General features: G+C 39.3%; 1 protein-coding gene across 1 annotated transcript in view; it reads left to right on the top strand.

The window, feature by feature from the left end:
• The window catches only part of SCG3 (secretogranin III), a 36,478-nt gene that overhangs the window by 10,717 nt on the left and 4,277 nt on the right, over positions 1 to 21,484 (top strand). The window contains exons 8-11 of the mRNA XM_007194876.3: positions 1,932 to 2,048; positions 6,147 to 6,230; positions 7,827 to 7,964; positions 20,981 to 21,061. Of these exons, the coding sequence (XP_007194938.2) occupies positions 1,932 to 2,048; positions 6,147 to 6,230; positions 7,827 to 7,964; positions 20,981 to 21,061 (420 nt within the window). The remainder of the gene's footprint in view (positions 1 to 1,931; positions 2,049 to 6,146; positions 6,231 to 7,826; positions 7,965 to 20,980; positions 21,062 to 21,484) is intronic.

Here is a 21,484-nt window from a genome sequence, read left to right as displayed (position 1 = left end):
TAAAAAAAGTCCTTAATGTGTTGCGCTCTTTTCTTTTATATGTGCACCAAAATAAGTTGACTGAAGATTTCAGTTCATGTTTATTTTTGGTTAATCTGCAAGGAGGATAATAATGTGCCAGTTTTCTGTTGTTATTGTCCAGATAGCTGCCCTGCGCTGCCTTCTAGCTTTTCTTCTTTCTGTTTAAAGATTCATCCCCAGATTGAACATTTGTAATAAAGATTTCTGTAATTGTAACATCTTTCCCCAAGAAGTGACCTTAGAGTAGACTTCATTTCTGGGGAGCATCCTTTGGTCCTTCAATCCCAGACATTGGCCAGATGGCACCAGCCCCCCTGCTGGTGTCTGCAGGGCTTGTACATCTTGAGGGTCTATTCCGATCCATCTTGCCCCACTGGTTGGCAGATACCCAGCTCAGAACCTCTGTCATCCTGGTGAGTCATTTCTTGTCAGTGAAGTGTATCAGCATAATACCAAATATTTATATGGATGTGACCTTGAGCAAATAATGTGATTGCTGAAGTTATTATTTACCTGCCCTTTTCCAGGATTTCTCTCCCCCACCTCTTCTCCCACCTTCCTCTCTCCCAACTTTGTGACTTTTGTGGTATTTTTAAGATTCCACTGTATGGAATATTCTTTATTTTGTGTGTTTTTGTCTTTCAGTTTCCTTGCCTCCATTCCTTATTGCCTTTATTTTTATAGACTTTTAATTTAAGTACGTACACTGAGGTCTTTGATAGTACCCATCTTTTTTACCCAAGGTCTGAACCAATTGAGAAATTTTAAAACAGACAGAAAACCAAAATATCTTTGCTACTGGTACAGACCGGGTTGTAGAATGTAGCTTGGTGTGAGAGCCAGCAGTGGGCTTGTCTACTCCGTACCCTCAGTCTAGCTCTTGGAACAGCCAATCCTGGAAGAGTTTGAGTCTGCACAGCAGGCACATTTTTCAGGTCCCTGCCTTCCACTGTTCCAGGGGAACGGAAAGAAGAAAGATTCCAAATCCCCATCCGTCAAGAAAAGTAGACTAATGGCTGTTGGCTACCAACCTCATCTGTAAGGAGGATGAAAAAATGGGGGGAAAGGCTAGAAGTATGTAGAGAAAATCCTTCCTGGCAGCTGAAAGAATAGGGAAGCTGTCCTCTAGCAACTTAGTTTTTCTTTCCTTCAAAAATGGAAATAGATTTTTTTTTTTCGGATTTTAGAATGAATATAGCCACTGAACTATTATGGAATCATTGGCCATCTTGTTCTATCAAGATACAGAACAGTATGTCAAATGTGAAGCGTTTCCCAGAAACTGTTAATAGTGGTTGCCTCTATAGGAAGTAGGAGTTGTGGGGAGGGAGAGGAAGAGAATATTGCTTTCACTGTTTATTTCTGTACCATTGGAATATTTTCACTATATGCGTTTATTCTTTCAAATGAAATAAATGTTAGAAAGCAATATATACTACTGTTAAAAAATCAACATTGCATTTAAAAAATAAACATGTGTGTTCCTATTTCAAATATTAAGCTTGATTAATGAAAACAGGTCATTCCTTTCCTCAAAAACATATGACCAGAGTAGAGAAAGGTTGTTGGGTTACCAATCTTCTAACTTTCCTTTTGAGTTTATATTATCTCAGGTTGCAAACTGTCTTTATCATCTACTCTTATCAATAAAATATTTTAGATTAAGGTAAACCTTTTTGGAGAAGTTATAATTACCCATTTCTGAAAAAGTTCAGTATACCTGTACATTGTTCTGTATTCCCAATCAAGTCTTGGGCTTTTCAGAAATTAAATATATTTTAGCTATTAATGGTTTAGCTATAAATGTAGGGAAAACTATTTCAATAAGATGCTGAGTTTCATAAATTAACATTGAAAGATGAAGCTATACTCCACTAGTTTCTAAAAAATTATTTTGTTCTTTTATATAGAAAAAGAGGCAAAAGAGAAAGAAACCCTGATTACTATCATGAAAACGTTGATCGACTTTGTGAAGATGATGGTAAAATATGGCACCGTATCTCCAGAAGAAGGTGTTTCCTACCTTGGTGAGAGTCCTACCTCTTTTGTTTTCACAGGGGTTAGTTTTCATTGTCCAAAATGAATGAGAGATTGGGCAACAATTATTTTACTAATTTGATCATTTATGCCAAAGTAGCCTGAATCATCTGGGTAATCAGAATTGCCCAGCTTGACAACGCATACAAATAAAATGAACCAGACGTTTTCAACTCTTTATATTTATAGATCCAGTTCAAGTACAAACATTTCGCCTTTGTTATATTTTGTCATTTTCACATGTTCGAATAATCTCCTCAGAGACAATATTATTAAAATTTGACTTTTTTTTTTTTTTTCCAATTGTGTTTGCATGGTTGGGACAAAAAGAGTCTTGATTTTAACCAGTGAGGCCTGTGTGTGGTGAGGAGGAAGGAGCACTGGACTAGGCATCAGAAGTTCTGCTTCCTGGTCCCAGCTCTGCCTCAGACCAGGTCTGTCAGGCTGGGGAAGGCACTCACCTTTCTGGGCCTCAGTTTCTGTATCTGTGAAATAAAGGACTCTGTTACCTCTAACCGGGGCTGGTAAACTACTGGCCAGGGGCCAATCTGTCCCATCACCTATCTTTGTATAGCACACAAGCTAAAAATAGCTTTTATATTATTTTAATGGTTGAAAAAAAAATCAAAATAATAGTGTTTTGTGACATGAGAAAACTACATAAAATTCAAATTTCAGCATCCGTAATCAAGTTTTATTGGAACACAGCTGTGCTTCTTTGTTTTAGTGTTGTCCATGGCTACTTTTGTGCTACCATGACAACGCTGAGTAGCTGCATATGGCCTGCAAAGCCAAAAATACTTACTAAGTGGCCCTTTATAGAAAAATACTTACTAACTGGCCCTTTGATTCCTTGAACTTTATAGATCAGCTTAAACAATCTTTGATTCTGCATGTAGGTTGTTAAAAGAAGAAAAGCCTTTTGTTTTCCTGCTTGGTTTAGTTAATCACCAAATACCATTCATCTCAGAGGTCCTTTGGGCAAGATGAACTCATGGCCCCTTACTCTGATCACTGATGGGGGAGGGAGAATTAAATGGAAGAGAAAATCTCATAGGATAGAGTAATCCAGAGTTGTTCTGTATAAATGCCATTTTTTTCTACATGAAAACTAGTTTTACTGTTTTTTTTCTGATTATAAAAGAACATATTTATTTTAAAAAATCAGTCAATGCAAAAAGATATTAAAAGACAGTGAAAAATCACTCATAATACTAGCATCCAGTAACAGTCTGATTTATATCCTTCCAGATGTTTTTGTGTGTGTGTGTGTGTGCGTGTGCACGCACATACACATACATACCTATGTCATTTTTTTCTTTTATCTTATTTAACAAAAAATGGGCTTAAGTTACACACTGTGCTTTGTGGACTACTTTACCCACTTAATAGTAGATCTAAAACATTGTTTCAAATCAATCATTGTTTCATATCAATACCCTGTGACTCACATTTCACACTTAAGTCATTTATCCTATGGAAATAAATCAGAGATGCCGCAAAGGCTTGTGTGCAAGCCAGATATTTCCACTATTATTTATAGCTGTGCTGTCCAGTGTGATAGTGACATGTTGCTATTTAAATTAACAGTAATTAAAATGAAGCAAAATTAAAAATCTGGTTTCTCAGTTGCTCTAGGCATATTTCAAGTGCTCACTTGCCACAGGTAGCTTGTGGCTACCATACTGAACAGCACAGAAGTGAGTATTTCCATCATTGCAGAAAGTTCTATTGGACAGCACTGGCTTATAGAAACAAAACAATAGAAATAAACTTGCTACCCCACAAGAGGAGACTATATAAATTATTAATTCTTGGGCTTCCCTGGTGGCGCAGTGGTTGAGAGTCTGCCTGCCAATGCAGGGGACACAGGTTCGAGCCCTGGTCTGGGAAGATCCCACATGCCGCGGAGCAACTAGGCCCGTGAGCCACAATTACTGAGCCTGCGCGTCTGGAGCCTGTGCTCCGCAACAAGAGAGGCCGCGATAGTGAGAGGCCCGCGCACCGCGATGAAGAGTGGCCCCCGCTTGCCACAGCTAGAGAAAGCCCTCACACAGAAACGAAGACCCAACACAGCCGAAGATAAATAAAATAAAAATAAATTTTTAAAAAACCCACAAACTTTAAAAGAAATAAAATAAATAATAAATAAATAAATTATTAATTCTTATTTAGACTAAATTTTATTTTTTAATGTTTGCGTTTTTAATCATTGCATGTTTATAAATTGTGTTTTAATATTGTTTATAAACAATATTTTATAAACAAATTTTTAATAATTATAGTGTTTATAAACAATAAATAAATAAATATTGTTTATAAAGACTAATGATGGGGGAAATGTTCATGATATACTATTGAATGCTTAAAGCCATTTAGAATATGACCTTAATTTTGGTGTTAAAAAATGGATATGCATAAAGAAAGAAAGTTGGAAAAAAAAAATGTTGGAAAGAAATATACCAAAACATTATCTGGGCATAGTAAGTGTTATTTTTTCCTTATAATTTTCTGTTCATTTTCGTATATAACTTTTACAATCAGAAAATGAGTTGTATATAGAGAATTTTTCTGTACAAGCATGTTGGCTTTTGACTGTCGCTGCCATGAAGCTACACCCTCAGAGCCTCGAGGGCTCAGGGGCAGCATGGGTAGAAGAGAGAGGATTAACTAACCTCCTCTCCTCCATCTCAGCATGTGACAAACAATGATCAGTGATCTACCCTTCTGTTCTGCTCCCAACAATGTATGGTGACTACAAAGTTTGCCAGCTGTGGTCGCTATTTCAAAGAAGAAAGCAGAATGTGTCACACAATAGGATATCCTGATTTTCTTCTCAAAAAGGGATGGGGTAGGGTAGAAGGAAGAATTTTCTTGGGGAGAAGTAATACAAAGTAATAATGGAATCTTTATAGACTAATTGCAAAGAAATGCTTGTTTGCAAATAGCCCTGTCCTATTAGTAAGATGGATATGTGACTGGTTAAATAACTGAATACCAGGGTTGTGGATTCTAATTCATTGACTGCCTTGAGGTGGTCACAGTCTAGATTCCTGCCTGGTAACACCTACAAGATGTTACTCCAAAGAGCAGAATTAGGACAAAGACAAGAATACAGATTTCAGCTTAATATGAATAGAGAAATTCTCGCCCTTAAGACATCTAACATGATGGAGGTGTTAGCTAACCGTGGTAATCATTTTGCAGAATATAAGTGTATCAGATCAGTATTTTGTACTGTATCTTAAACTTACACTGTTCTATCAGTGAAAAAAATATTTTTTAAGACTAACAATAGAACTGGCTGCCTCATGAATTAGTGAGAGCCCTGAATGACAGAAATCCAACTGTTTGGCTTAAGCAACAAGGGAATTTATTTCCTCATGTAACTGAAAAGTCCAGGGGCGGGGGTAGTCTGGCTTCAGGTTTGTGAAGCCCACCACAGTGTGAGGAATCTATCCCTCCCCATCTCACTGACTTTTTGTATGTTGATTCATTCCAGATAAACTGCTCCATTCTGGAGACAAGATGGCTGGTACAGCCCCAATCTCACATCCGCCCAGTATAGTAATCCTAGTGGAAAGAGAGCCTCTTTCTCTTAGCATTGAATCTCACTGGCCTGGCTTGAGTCATGTGCTCCTACTTGAACCAATCACCATAGCCTGAGGGCTGGAGGAGCCAGGCCTGGGTTATTCAGCCACCAGTGGAGCAAATATGCTGAAAGTGGGAGAGGTCTGGGTTCTCCAGAGGAAAATCAAGGTGTAGTTACCAGAAGGCGTTGAGTAGGCCAAAACCACAGCTGTCCATTATAGGCCCCAATCCTGGATGTTTTCTAACAGTGGTCACAGAAATGTGGAAGGGACTTCTGCAATTAACTGAGTAGGAAGCTGAACTTGAGGATCTCAAATTGTATGCCTTTCCATCTTGAGAGTCAATGAAATATAATCCATATCAAAGCCCCTTACTAGCAGTGCTAATATTGTGGAATTGCTGTTGTGCTATTTCTGGTGAGATTTAAACATTTTTAGTAAAACTTTGAAATCGCCTTTTAGGACATAAAATTTTATTTCTTCTCCTCTCCCCTCCAGAAAACTTGGATGAAACAATTGCTCTTCAGACCAAGAACAAGCTAGAAAAAAATGTTACTGACAATAAGAGCAAGCTTTTCCCAGGTATGATTTATTTTAGTATTCTTCCCCCAGCTTTTAGCAAAATAACCCTTTTGAGTGGTAAATCATGAACTTCAATAAACACTGATAAAGAATTACAGATTTCAAAAAGTTTGAAAACCTGAAATCCAACCATGGGATTAAGTAGCTATAACCTTGGCTAGTCAGCACAGAAATTTAATCCCAAGAAGCATTGAAAAGAAATGAGGACTTTACTGAAGTGGTGGCTGGTGGGCAAAGGTGAGAGCTATATCACAAGTTGAGCAATCCTTCCTAAAATTCTCCTTTAGGCATCTGTTTTCTCTCCCCAGATCACCACTGTCCCTGACCCTCTGTCCCCTCCTGCTGTCCCCTCCCAGCTCTTCTCTCTCCTCTGGGACAGTCTGTGCCCCCGTGTGGTATGATTTATGCCCTTCTCTTGGTTTCTTCACTTCTGCATCTCTACCCATCACCCTGCTTAGCGTGGCGAACACCATGGAGCAGAGCTGTCTGTGCAAAGGAGAATTTCAGGGATGAGGAAGGCGCAAAAAGAGAAAAGATCACAAACTCTTACACTTTAATTTTGTGTCCCTATCACAGAAATTATGTACCTATATTTGATAGAATATACAGCCCTTTAAAATGATGTTTTCAAGCAGTTTTTAATAACCTGGAAACATTCTTCCATAATGATGCTAATGACAAAAGCAAGGAACAAAACTGTGCCACAAGTATGAAAAAAATATGCATCAAAAAAGTATATATATATATACTACAACACTAGTAGTGGATGTTTAATGAGACAATAACTGATTTTTCTTTTTTCCTATTTTTCTGTAGTAATAAACCTTTTATTGAAAAAAGAAAAAAGCTTATCATTAGACTGCTTGACATTCCCTATTTTACTGACTACAGGCATGCATTACCATTGTTTTCAAGGGGTTACCTACTTCAAGTTTTATGATTCTTTAATTCAATATAGGATTTCTAGAAGGAAGTATAGTTATTTTTAAGTGAGAAGTGAGCAAGCATTATTATTGACAGCAAGGGTCCAATACTCTTCTTTGCATTAGGGTGACCAGGGATAAGGGAGTATGAAGAAAGAGGCCGGAGAGAAGTCCAGCCATAGCTCCAAACCCTTAGGTGCTACTCTGAGTAACAGACTGTTCTTCAAAAACAACATCAAGGAGAGATGGGGCAACTACAGAGTTATTTTCATTTGGAATCAAGACTCAAATTTACTTTGGAAAGTGACCTATCCCACTTGAATGCCAACATTGATTAAAATAAGGAGAATAATCTACACTCTAATAACACAGTGTGGCAGAACAGAAAAAACGCAACCAGAATCCAGAAAGCTGGGGTTGGGGGGTGTTGGCCCAGCTCTTCTGCTAACTCAACGGGTGGCCTTCGGCACATCTCTCCCCGCTTTGGGCCTCAGTTTCCTCTTCTGTGAAATGGTGGGGAGGGAGGAGTCACACTAGATAATCACTAAGATCTCTTTCAGCTCAAAAAATGATCTGACCTCAAACTATACCTTTTTAATAAAATTTATTTCTACACTAGGAATTAATTAATAGATAGGAAATAGGGTTATAATAGTGCACAATCTGATTACAGTGCCATCAGAGAAGAGTCATGAAGAAACAGACAGTACCAAGGAAGAAGCTGCTAAGATGGAAAAGGAATATGGAACCTTGAAGGATTCCACAAAATATGATGACTCCAGCCCAAGAGGAAAGACAGATGAGCCAAAAGGTATGGAATTGACAGCTCTACGTTGACAATGAAATTGGGGAAGCAAAAACTTTCACTTGAAGGGTCATCCAAAAGTCAAGCCCCACCAAATCAGAGAAATTAACATCATCTGTAAACAGAAGATTCCGTACGTGGTACCTTTATTTGAATAGCAATTTTTTTAATGGTCTTGAGTCTCCTGGAATGGCAAACTGGTTTCATCTTTTGATGGACTTTAACGTCCAATGGGCTTTTGCACTTTGGGAGGAACACTCATGACCATTTGTGCATTGTTCAATGTCCAATTTATGATCTTATGAATTTATTAAGCAATATTCATTTAAACATAATTGACACTCCTTTTAATAGTCACATACTACTTATTTAACAAAGTCAACAAAATTTATGGACTTAACAAAGCAAGTTTTCTTCATCATTTATACTGATTGCAATCTGACACTTTCAAAGAATTGATTAAAAATCATAAATCAAATATATTACATTTCTTTAAATAACCTAAATACCTTAAAAAGCAAAAAAGCACACACTAAACTAGCCCAGTAATTATAAAACTTGTTTTTATCCTTATTCTTAACACATTCCTGGGGTCAAATTTTTACTTAGCTCTAGTAAGTCTATATGATATAAATTCACATCTTCCAAGGTTTGAGAAACTTTACTATACCCAAAGAAAAAGACCCTATGAAGTTGCAAGTTCAAAGTCATTAACCCTCTGATTTCAGGTCAGGATGTGGGATCTGGTTGCACAGTCCAGTGTTTCAAGCCCCTTTAATTACAAAGTGTGCTGGTTACATCACAGAACATTTATGTCTGTATCTCAGATAGATATTCTTTTTCTGAAACTCAGTGTCTTTACCAGAAGCTGTGAACAGATGGCTTAAACCTACTTTATTTTTTTGTCATGATATATTGAACTCTTTGGTATAACTGGAACCCTATTTATATCTTTTCTGTATCTCATTAGTAGGGTCATCTAGAGGTTTCCTTCCCTGATAGCTGAGGGAATGGGTCATTGCTCTCTTGGGGGAGGGGGTAGCAAGTGCGACATTCAGCTAATTTATCATCTGGAAACACACCATTGGGCTCCCTTTTCATTGTTCATTACATATAATCATTAGTGGCAATGAACTGACGGACTTTGCTTATTCCTTGCTGTAATATGATATGAGACCACAAAAGCTGATCATGTTCATGGTATAGCTCTTAATTTTGAAGAGACTGCTTGGCCCACATACAAGTTCCCAATCTCTCTTGCTCATACAGATAGAAACAGGTTCACATTCATACTTGATAATAGACCCATGCTTAACAGTGTCTATGTATTAAGTAGAAAAGAAAGAAGCTAGCTATGTATTTAATACCTTGTAACTTAACAGCAATAAAAGTACAAACTATTTCTCTCTTATATTACTACTCTTTGTTAACACTTTATATTAAATTTCTCCATTTATGTAAGTTGTTCCAGTTAATGATGATAATGATGACGATGATGATTTTTCTGTTTAAATTGGTGTAGCTTGGGCAGTAACCCTGCTTCCAAGTTTCTCCTTTGTCCTTTTTGCCCTGTACCCAGTGGTTTTTAAAGCAGCTATTCTCTCTGGCAACAACAGGCTATTTTTTTTTTAACTGAACTACAGAAAAATGTTGTATTAGTTTTAGGTATACAGCAAAATATATATATATATATATATTTTCAGATTCTTTTCCATTATAGGTTATTACAAGATACTGAATATAGTTCCCTGTGCTATACAGTAGGTCCGTGTTGTTTATTTATATATAGCAGTGTGTATCTGTTAATCCCAAACTCCTAAACAGGCTATTCTAGACCTACTCTGAATTTTCCTGTCCCAAAACTTGAAATCAATTCTCCTTCAAAGAGTTCTCTTTCCTTTATGTAGAAAATATAGAAAATCCAACCTTAGTTACATGAGTTCAAATGAGTGATGATATTGGCCAAAGGTACTGCTTGTATTCCAGTTATTGGGACTTTTTGACACAGGGCCGAAAAAGAAATTTTTTCTTAATATATCAAGTTCATGTCGATTTTTCCTATATCATGAAGTTTTAGATTATTACACCCTTCTTCTCTCTAGGATGGATTTCATAGACCACCACAATTTTCTCCTATATTGACATTACTGACGTATGAACTCTAATTGTTTGCTAGTAGCCTATGCTGGGAAAGATTATGAGGTTGCATCTAGACTCAGAAGGAAAGAATGTTACGATGATTAATTAATAATGTTTGTCATGGGCATGGAAACGAGGAATTGGTGATATATGTGTCGCCTTTGCTGACCAGTCATGCTGCCTTGATACTTCCAATCAATCCTAGGCCCACTTTGGATGAGTGGTAAACTTTTTTTAATATCTTTTTAAAATTATAGTAAAATATACATAACAAAATTTACCATTGTAGCATTTTTAAGTGTACAGTTCAGTGGCATTAAGTACATTCATATCATTGTGCTACCATCACCACCATCCATTTCCAGAACTCTTTTCATCTTGCAAAATTGAAACTCTAAACTCATTAAATAGTAACTCCCCATTCCCCATCCCTCTTCAGCCCCTGGCAACCACCATTCTACTTTCCATCTCTATGAGTTTGACTACTCTAGGTACTTCAGATAAGTGGAATCATGCAGCATTTGTTCTTTTGCGACCAGCTTATTTCACTTAACATAATGTCCTCAAGCTTCATCTATGTTGTAATGAGTGTAAGAATTTCCTTCCTTTTTCAGGCTGAGTAATAGCCCATTGAATGTATATACCACATTTTGTTTATCCATCTATTTGCCTATGGACACTTGTGTTGCTTCCACATTTTGGCTATTGTAAATAATGCTCCTCTGAACAAATATCTCAAGACTAAAAAATATTCAATTTGGGCAGGGGGAATATTCCTAGAAGTGGAATTTCTAGATCATATGATAATTCTATTTTTAATTTTTTGAGAAACCACTGTTTTCCATAGTGGTTTCACCCTTTTACATTCCCACCAACAGTGTGCAAAAGTTCCAGTTTCTCCATATCCTCACCAACACTTTTATTTTCTGGTGGTTTTTTGTTTTGTTTTGTTTTTATGGTGGCCATCCTAATGGATGTGAGGTGGAGGATGAGTGGTAAACTTTTGAAAGATAGCTAAGCAGGAAAAGAGTGGTCCTGTGGCCTGAGATAGAGAGCTAGGAATTGGGCAGCACAAAGGACTACAGCTCAGTGTGCCTGGATCATCTCCTCCGGGAGTAACCCACGTGTGATGACCATCCTTCCCTAGAACAGAGCAAGCCATATCTATCTAGTTCAACTGACTCACTGAGGCAGTATGCTCATTGCTTAGGACGACACCTTATATCGTTGTGCAAATATCCCTAGGAATGGGTGCTACCAGGTCTCTTACTTGTTTTAGGAAAGCATTATGTAAAAAAGGAATATGAAGGAGTTGATTCTTGGTAGCCCACTACTTCCTATTTAGGGTGTGAGTGTGTGGAGACTAATGATGAGGTTAGATTTCTCATTAGGATTTCCATCAGGTAATAACGGGGAGAGAGAAGAGTAAAACTCCATCCAGTTAGTGTTAATCTTTGTAATGGCTCTCCTGAAACATTAGGAAAAGTGTAGGGATTGGGGCTAAAATTAGTCCCCCCCCCCCATTATTTAGAGACTTAATTTACTCATGCTACCCCTGATCCTATTTACTCTGGGATAAGAAAAACTGATTCTAGTATGGTTTAGAAAACACCAAACTGAGCTTAAGCCAAGGGCCAACATTTCTTGGAAAAGATGTAATTAATGCCCAAAAGGACATATTATGACATGTATCTTTGTATTCACAGTTGCTTTATTTGCACTTTTCTCAAAGGCTATTTTGCTTCTCTGTTATAAAACCCAGGGAGAAAACACCTGTTGTCTCTAGGCAGAAAAATAAAAGAATCTACGTGGGTGAAGGCAGGGTTGGCTGGGTTTCTTGAGACATTTATTCAGCAATAAATAAACATTTATTCCAATGGCATGTCTGACACTGTGCTCAGAAAGCTACAGAAGGAATTTAAGGACCAATGCCTGCCTTTGAGGACTCAGGCAAGCTCTGAAATGACCTTAGAACTTAAGTCATATGTAGGCAAATACAACGCAAGCCACATATGTCTCTCCCTTACTGATGAGTCAGCAGCGTGCAGAAGAGGCTCCCTTCAGAGAGAAAGCTGGAGGACATTACAGAGCAGAGCAAGAGATGAGGTAATAGCTAAAACCACTTAAGGAAATAATTATAAGCAGGACACATTGGCAGGAATATCTGTAGGGAGTCTGTTTTGGTCTTGCGATGTGAAGTGATGGCCCCATCCAACAAAAGCGAATATTGATTAACCATGCCAAGCATATGCTGAGGCCTGTGAGGAAGAGGAATAACAACAACAACAAACTACATTTATGTCACTCTTCAACTTACAAAGCAAGTTTACATGCATCTCACTTCAGGCTAAATGTAAAAAATCCAATTTAATTACCAGTGATGAAAAATGACACGTTCACCTTTGAAAATATTTTTAGACTATTTAAACCCTTGCTTTCTACAGGGACTCACACTAAGAATAATATTTTAAGATATCGATTTCTAGTTGGTGCAGTTATTTGAATGATTTGATAATTATTCCTAAATATAGGGATATGCCAATGAAGTCAAATTTACTCCAATTTCAACCATATCTATAATGGTGCTTAATTTTTCAAATAAATTGCTCTCTGGAGACCGAAGAACTTTAAAGTTTTATTCCATGATCTAAGTGGGGCTCTTTTTGCCAGTTTGATGTTACTCATTCACTTCTGCTCTATGAGTCACTGAAAATCTTAAAAAATCATCCAAGGGGTGAAATAAGCATTACAATACCCATAAACTCATTCCAATGCTATCATTTGTCAAGTTTATGGCTAGGCTAGATAATGGAATTAAGATGAAAAGGTCATCTCTAAGATAACTTTCCCCTAAATATCCTATCATTCCCCTATCTTTTTTTTTTTTTAATCTTTTTAAAACTTTATTTATTTATTTATTTTTGGCTGTGTTGGGTCTTCGTTGCTGCATGCAGGCTTTCTCTAGTTGCAGCGAGTAGGGGCTACTCTTCATTGCAGTGTGTGGCTTCTCATAGCAGTGGCTTCTCTTGTGGAGCACGGGCTCCAGGCATGCGGACTCACTAGTTGTGGCTCGCGGACTCTAGAGCACAGGCTCAGTAGTTGGGGCGTACAGACTTAGTTGCTCTTCGGCATGTGGGATCTTCCCAGACCAGGGCTTGAACCCGTGTCCCCTGCACTGACAGGTGGATTCTTAACCACTGCGCCACCAGGGAAGTCCCCCCGTATCTTCTTTACAGAAGCCAGAAAAGAGAAAACAGCTTATTTAATTAATAAATTGATAATAAGTTGACTAACTCACGGGGATGCTTTTATTTTTAAAGCAACACAGGAGGGGAGAATTCGTGTCTTTATTCAAGCCCCAAGGCATTCTGTTGGAAATGTCCAAAAATAGTGAGGCCGTCTTCTTCCCTATGAGTCAGCAAGTGTGCCAGGAGCTAAGGCAGGCCAGAGACCTACCACCAACACAGGATTTTCCAGGACAGCAAAGGAGAATTTCTCCCCATATACAGAAACCGCAGATCTTCTTTTCAGAATTAACTCCTTAATTTACAAATAAGTAAACCAAGCCTTAGAAAATGAACAGTCTCGCCCAAGAGCTCATAGGCAAAGAGTGGCAGAGCTGGGGCTTGAACTTCTGTCCCTTGACTCCCACCAGCGCTCATCCCAGCATCCCATGCTGCATCTCGCAGGCACGTCAAATGGCATCATTTTGCACAAGTTCTTTTTTTTTTTTTTGGCAGCGCCATTCGGCTTGTGGGATCATTATTATTATTTTTTTGTGGGGGGGGGGCTGCGTTGGGTTTTTGTTGCTGCCCGTGGGCTTTCTCTAGTTGTGCGAGTGGGGGCTACTCATTGTTGCAGTGCACGAGCTTCTCATTGCTGTGGCTTCTCTTGTTGCAGAGCATGGGCTCTAGGCAGCAGTTGTGGCACGTGGGCTCAGTAGTTGTGGCTCGCGGGCTCTAGAGCACAGGCTCAGTAGTTGTGGTACACAGGTTTAGTTGCTCTGCGGCATGTGGGATCTTCCTGGACCAGGGCTCGAACCCGTGTCCCCTGCATTAGCAGGCATATTCTTAACCACTGTGCCACCAGGGAAGCCCAGCTTGTGAGATCTTATTTCCCTGACCAGGGATTGAACCCAGGCCCTCGGCAATGAAAGCGCCAAGTCCTAACCACTGGACCACCAGGGAATTCCCACAAAAATTCTTTAATTGAATGGCTCTGGGGCCCACCTTGACATCCATGATACCAGTATCAGTTGCTTTGTTCAAACCTATAATCATATAATCTTTATTATATGGAATTTTAAGCATTATATCAAACAATTTTCATAAGCACTCTTTTCAAACATCTAATATCTTTAGTATATCCAATATTCAGTAGGTTAAAGCTATTGATTTCTACAGAGTTGTTTGTTTTGTCTTGGTTTGGTTTGGTTTTGTTGAGGGGGATGTTTGCAGGTCAGGGGAGCATATCAGGATCAGGACAAATTCATGTGTAATAAAGGATATTTCTCTTGCAGGGCTGAGAACCAGAACAGCCAGAAAAATAGGGCTGCATCTTGACTCTGGCCCTCTTCCCATCTGCTTCAGCATATGTTTTAAGGCTTGTGCCATATTACCTCAGCCATGAGCTATTTTTTTCCAAAGGAAGCTGAAATTAATTTGAAAAAAATAGGCCAGTTTTCCAAAGTGGACTCTCATGGGCTTTTAATGCACACTGTGTAAATAGGAGATTTGCTTCACAGCTCCCGAGAAGAGAAAATGTAAACAGGAACCAGCTGCTTGTCTCTAAGAGCAGAGGAACACCTGCTTTTATTCCCGTTGTTTCCAGTGCCCCAGCAAATGTGTGGAGGTCCCACCACTGGTGGCAGTGGTTCCCAAACTTTGCCCCACATTCGAATCATCTCAGGATTGCTTTAAAAAAATCCTGATACTTAGTCCCTCCTCCGGATATTCTGATCTATTTGGTATGAGGAGTTACCCAGGCATCAGGACTTTTAAAACTCCCCCAAGTGATTCCAATGTGCAGCCAAGCTTGAGAACCACTGCCTGTTGGCCAGTTTGGTAATGACAACAACAGTCACTAAATCTCTAGTCGAAAAGGTGAATTTTACCCAGTTCCACTCATTAGAGGTTCCAGATTCATTCCGGTTCAAGATCAGGCTCTGACCCTTACTCAGCTGTCTGCTTGGGCATATCACTTAGCCTCTCAGAGCCTGAGTTCCCTCATGAGTAAAATGGGAACAATAATGCTTATTTCATAGGGCTCTGTGAAGATTAAGCGACACATGGATATAGTATGTTTAGCACATTGGTAGGTGTTTTATTTATTTATTTATTTATTTTTGGCTGCGTTGGGTCTTCGTTGCTGCACACGGGCTTTCTCTAGTAGCAATGAGCAGCGGCTACTCTTTGTTGCGATGCACAGGCTTCTCATTGTGGTGGCTTCTTGTTGTGGAGCATGGGCTCTGGGTGCTTGGGCTTCAGTAGTTGTGGCACGTGGGCTCAGTAGCTGTGGCTCGCGGGCTTAGCTGCTCTGCGGCATGTGGATCTTCCTGGACCAGGGCTCGAACCCGTGTCCCCTGCATTGGCAGGAGGATTCTGCCAATGCAGAATCCACCTGCCAATGTGCCACCAGGGAAGCCCTCGTAGGTGTTTTAAATTTTTTCTGATGTAATTATCATTTAAATTCAGAATCCATTGAATTTCAAGTCTTGTAAATAAACAATTCATTTTTTGAGGAAGGAGGGAAGGAAGGAAGGGAGGGAGGGAGGGAGGGAGGGAAGGAAGGAAGGAAGGAAGGAAGGAAGGAAGGAAGGAAGACTTATACCATTTATTCTTTTTAAAAATTGTAGTTTCCCTAGTTTGGATTCCATGCTCACCAAACAATCTTCTGATTATGATTAGCTTCTATATAAGAAGCCTTCATCCATTTACTCACTCAACAAATATTTACTTAGTGCCTATTGTGTATTAGGCTTTATTCTAGGCATGGGAGTACATCAGCAAACAAGAAATATTTCTAAGGGAGGAAGACAAATAATAAGTTTAATAAATAAACTATGTGATACGGTAGAAAGTGATACATACTATGGATAAAAATAAAGCAGAAATGGGAATGAGGGTGATGGGGGCGGGGGGGATTCTATTTTAAGTTAGAGAAACAGCCCTAATCATGTATGTTATGATCCACAAGATAGTAGTCTTTTAATGGATTACAGTCTAGCTTTCTTTAAGCTGCAGTAAACTCAGTCTTTATTGTGGGATGATAATGTTAATATGGTGAATAAAATTATTTTTCATGCATTTCATACTTCTAAAAATTCAACACCATTTTTATAGGTAATTGGTCACTGAGCGGAAAGCAACCTGACAAGATGACGCTGAGTCCCCTACTTCCAATTGTCTTAGGTTGGGTTCCCTCCAAAGCAGACCTAGAGGAGGACTTGAGGTGGAGTTTTTAATTGGCAGGTGACCCCAGGAAGCTCTACTGGAGGATAGGTCCATGAGACAGGGAAGGGAAAGAAGCCACTGTGGTGTGTTAATGAGCAGACTTCAGCTGTGGGTGTGGGGCTCAGTCCCGTGAGGACCTCTGGGGACCATGTGGACCGAGCCCGAGGAGTGAGGAAGCTGGGGTGTGTATCTGCCAATCCTGTCCATCACTGGCTGAGGGCTCCTCTATTAGCATATCTAAAATACGGGAAGCATGTGGGTGGGGAATCAACAGTGTCTGCTACACTATGGCCAAAACCTCATATTTATATTTTACTCTCCTAATTCAGAATTTTTAATATAGTGCCTAAACAGAGTCTAAGCTGGGATATTCCTTTTCCCAAATAAGCTCTCCACAGGGTGTGGAGAAAAGGGAACCCTCCTACATTGTTGGTGGGAGTGTAAATTGGTGCAGCCACTACGGAGAACAGTATGGACGTTCCTTAAAAAACTAAAAATAGAACTACCATATGATCCAGCAATCCCACTCCTGGGCATATATCTGGAAAAAACCATAATTCGAAAAGATACATGCACCCCAATGTTCATTGCAGCACTGTTTTCAATAGCCAAGACATGGAAACAACCTAAATGTCCATCGACAGATAAATGGATAAAGAAGATATGGTACATCACTCAGCCATAAAAAGGAACAAAATTGACTTATTTGTAATGAGGTGGATGGAACTAGAGTCTGTCATACAGAGTGAAGTAAGTCAGAAAAAGAAAAACAAGTACCGTATGCTAACGCATATAATATGGAATCTAAAAAACGGTATTGATGAACCTAGTGGCAGGGCAGGAATAAAGACGCAGATGTAGAGAATGGACTTGAAGACACGGGGAGGGGGAAGGGGAAGCTGGGACAAAGTGAGAGAGTAGCACTGACATATATACACTACCAAATGTAAAATGGATGGCTAGTGGGAAGCAGCTGCATAGCACAGGGAGATCAGCTTGATGCTTAGTGACAACTTAGAGGGGTGGGATAGGGAGGGTAGGAGGGAGGCTCAAGAGCGAGAGGATTTGGGGATATATGTATACATATAGCTGATTCACTTTGTTGTACAGCAGAAACTAACAACATTGTAAAGCAATTATACTCCAATAAAGATGTTTAAAAAAAATGTGGTATGTAAATGGAATACTACTCAGCCATTAAAAAAAATGAAATAATGCCATTTGCAGCAACATGGATGGACCTAGAGATTATCATACTAAGTGAAGTAAGTCAGAAAGAGAAAGACAAATATCATATATCACTTATATGTGAAATCTAAAATATGACACAAATGAACTTATCTATGAAACAGAAACAGACTTATAGACATAGAAAACAGACTTGTGGTTGCCGGTGGCAGGGGAGGGCATGGATTGGGAGTTTGGGATTAGCAGAGGCAAACTATTATATATAGGATGGATAAACAACAAGGTCCTACTGTACAGCTCAGGGGACTATATTCAATATCTTGTGATAAACCATAATAGAAAAGAATATGAAAAAGAATGTATATATATGTGTGCATATATATAACTGAATCATTTTGCTGTACAGCACAAATTAACACAACATTGTAAATCAACTATACTTCAATAAATTTTAAAACTTAAAAAAAATTAAAAATAAGGGGACTTCCCTGGTGGCGCAGTGGTTAAGAATCCTCCTGCCAATGCAGGGGACAGGGGTTCAAGCCCTGGTCCAGGAAGATCCCACATGCCGTGGAGCAGCTAAGCCCGTGCTCCACAGCTACTGAGCCTGCAGTCTACAGCCCGTGAGCCACAACTACTGAGATCACGTACCACAACTACTGAAATCCGTGCACCTAGAGCCTGTGCTCCGCAGCAAGAGAAGCCACAGCAATGAGAAGCCCACGCACCGCAACAAAGTGTAGCCCCTGCTCGCTGCAACTAGAGAAAGCCCGCGTGCAGCAGTGAAGACCCAATGCAGCCAAAAATAAAAATAAATAAATAAATTTATTAAAAAAAATAAGCTCTCCATATTAGGATATAATATCATAGGTAAGATTGTGGGAAGAATGCTTACATTTATTCAAAGAGCAAGACTTTCTTTTTTTTTTAAACATCTTTATTGGAGTATAATTGCTTTACAATGGTGTGTTAGTTTCTGCTTTATAACAAAGTGAATCAGCTATACATATACATATATCACCATATCTCCTCCCTCTTGCGTCTCCCTCCCACCCTCCCTATCCCACCCTTCTAGATGGTCACAAAGCACTGAGCTGATCTCCCTGTGCTATGTGGCTGCTTTCCACTTGCTATCTATGTTACATTTGGTAGTGTATATATGTCAATGCTACTCTCTCACTTTGTCCCAGCTTACCCTTCCCCCTCCCTATGTCCTCAAGTCCATTCTGTACGTCTGCGTCTGCCATCTGCGTCTTTAGAGCAAGACTATTTTCACACATCCTCAAAAGTTTCAGAAGCCCTAATTACCTCATGTGCTAATGACAAATCATTATTATCTATTCATTAAAGCAAGCCCTATGAGAACCACTAATTTGATTTAAATTCTTTAAAAATAACGAAGTTGCATTCTTTAGAAATAGTCTAAGATTTCTTTCCTTCTTCAAAATGCTTTTTTCTAACCGAATTAATTTGAAATAATGCTGTGTTTTTTGGTTTTGCTTTTTGTTTGTTTTGTTGTTGTTACCAAATCTGATGACCTTCTTAGCAAATGGGCAACAGACTATGAAAATCTCTACATTCATTGTGCTGCAATATTATAGCATCAGTCAGGAGGACATTGGTCTTTCACATGCTCTAACGTTCTTAAAAGCAAAGAATTAAAATCATTTACACAGGCAATTGAACTGAATAGGGGCTGAAAATTGTGGCTCTCTCCTTTTGTCCACTTACCCCTTTTTGCAAAGGAGTTTCTTTGTGCTTCACTGGGGACCAGGTAACATGGAACCCCAGTGGTGACGTAAGAGTGAGCTCACAAGATCAGGAAGAAAGATGCTCAGGAAGTCACTTAAGTAAATGTTGTGGTGGAAATTGGAACATCAGCAAATCTTAAGGCAATGTTACTGTTCATGGACTGTAGTCAGATGTACCCAGATTCAAGCCTGGCTCTACTACTTACTGGCCTTGTGATCTTACTTCACAAGGCTAGTAAGTAGTAGCCTTACTTCCTCTCTCTAAGCCTCGGTTTCTTCACCTCTAAAATGGGGATTAAATAGGACTGCGTCAAAAGGTTGTTGTGAAGAATGAAAGAGAGAATGTATTTTGGAGCACAAAACACAGCCCCTGGCACATAGTAAGCACACAGTACAGGTAGCTCAACCAAGAGGTCTGGGCAGTAGACTAGGGGTAACAGGGTTCAAAGGGGGTTCAGAACAGGTGGTCACCACACTGAGCTCTGACAGCCATTGCTTCTGCAAAGGCCCTGGACTTTAAAGGTCTCTTTTCTTAGGCCATCCGGTACTCTCCAGATCACCTGATCTCTTGGTGCAGACACTCTGAGCATTAGGGACCCACCTGATTAAGGGGATGGTTGATTTCTTTGAGACAGAACAAAGGTACATCAGTGCTCATGTCTGAGTACAAGGCTTATCTTTCAGATAGTGCAGGTAACAGAAACTTGGCCAGACTAGAGTCCAAATTTCACCTCTGTTATTTCCTGTATGGCCTCAGCCAAATCAATTAGCTTCTCTGAGCCTTAGTTTCCTCATCTCTAAGTTAATGATCATACCCACTTGCAGACAACAAGGCATCTAAAGGGTGTCACACGGCGGGTGCTTCAGTGATGCCTGGTATTCTCCTGCCACACTTAAAGCCCATCAGAGAATGTTTACATCCAGGGGAATTTTACTAGAAGGAGTTCTAAGTTTCACTATCCAGCCTTGAAATGAGGTTCAGGTCTCTTCTTCATCTGAGTTTTTACATACTCCCTAACAGATTGGGCAGAAGACCTGTATAGCAGCTTACACAAAGCCACAAACTTGGACTTACTTATCATTTATTTGGTGATGGAGTCTTAAGTATCTGCCACTCTGATTCAGTTCTTGACCTGATAATACTCTTCAGTTTGAAAGAACCATCCCTAACTGGAAATGACCCAATCTGAGACTGGTAGGGACCCACCCATCCAGTGAACTGAATCAAAACTCTTCTCTGCCAGGACATCAAACTGTATTTATTTGTGTTGGGGGATAATGGCCTCTTGACATTGCCAGCCTGGATCTGCCTCCTGGACTCTTATCCCACCCACCCACAGAAATATTCACACCACCTACTTAGGGACGGTCCCCACCAAGTGCTTGATAAGTCCAATATTTGTTCATGGTCTCAAACATAAGTGTGGTCTTTAAAAAGGGATGCAGTGATATTTTTATGAGTGTTTAATATGGGTTCTCTTGCCTTTTCCAGGGAAAACAGAAGCCTATTTGGAAGCCATTAGAAAAAATATTGAATGGTTGAAGAAACACAACAAAAAAGAAAATAAAGAAGGTAAGGAATTAGTGTCATTATAAATTGCAAACTTCACCAATTTGTCAGGAGCTCTTATTTTTTATTTTTTTATTTTATTTTATTTTATTTTTTTGGCTGAGTGGCTTGTGGGATCTTAGTTCCCCAATCAGGGATTGAACCCGGGCCCACGGCAGTGAAAGCATGGAGTCCTAACCACTAGACTGCCAGGGAATTCCCAGGAGCTCTTATTAAAGATTCCCACAATCAAAGTAGGCTAAAGTCCCCTCTCAGAGCCCAAAAGACTCTAGGTGCTTCTCAGATGCGGAAGGGAATAGACCTCCATTTCTCTTATTTTTCAAATCAGCCTTTCAAGCAAAGGCATTTTCTTTTCTTTTCCATTCTATTATAAAAAATGTCAACCAGGAGCAGAGAACAGTATAATGAATTACCATGCATCCATTA

Source organism: Balaenoptera acutorostrata, chromosome 3, assembly GCF_949987535.1.
Source record: "Balaenoptera acutorostrata chromosome 3, mBalAcu1.1, whole genome shotgun sequence".
Lineage (NCBI taxonomy): Eukaryota > Metazoa > Chordata > Mammalia > Artiodactyla > Balaenopteridae > Balaenoptera > Balaenoptera acutorostrata.
This window is presented reverse-complemented; position numbering and strand designations above follow the sequence as displayed.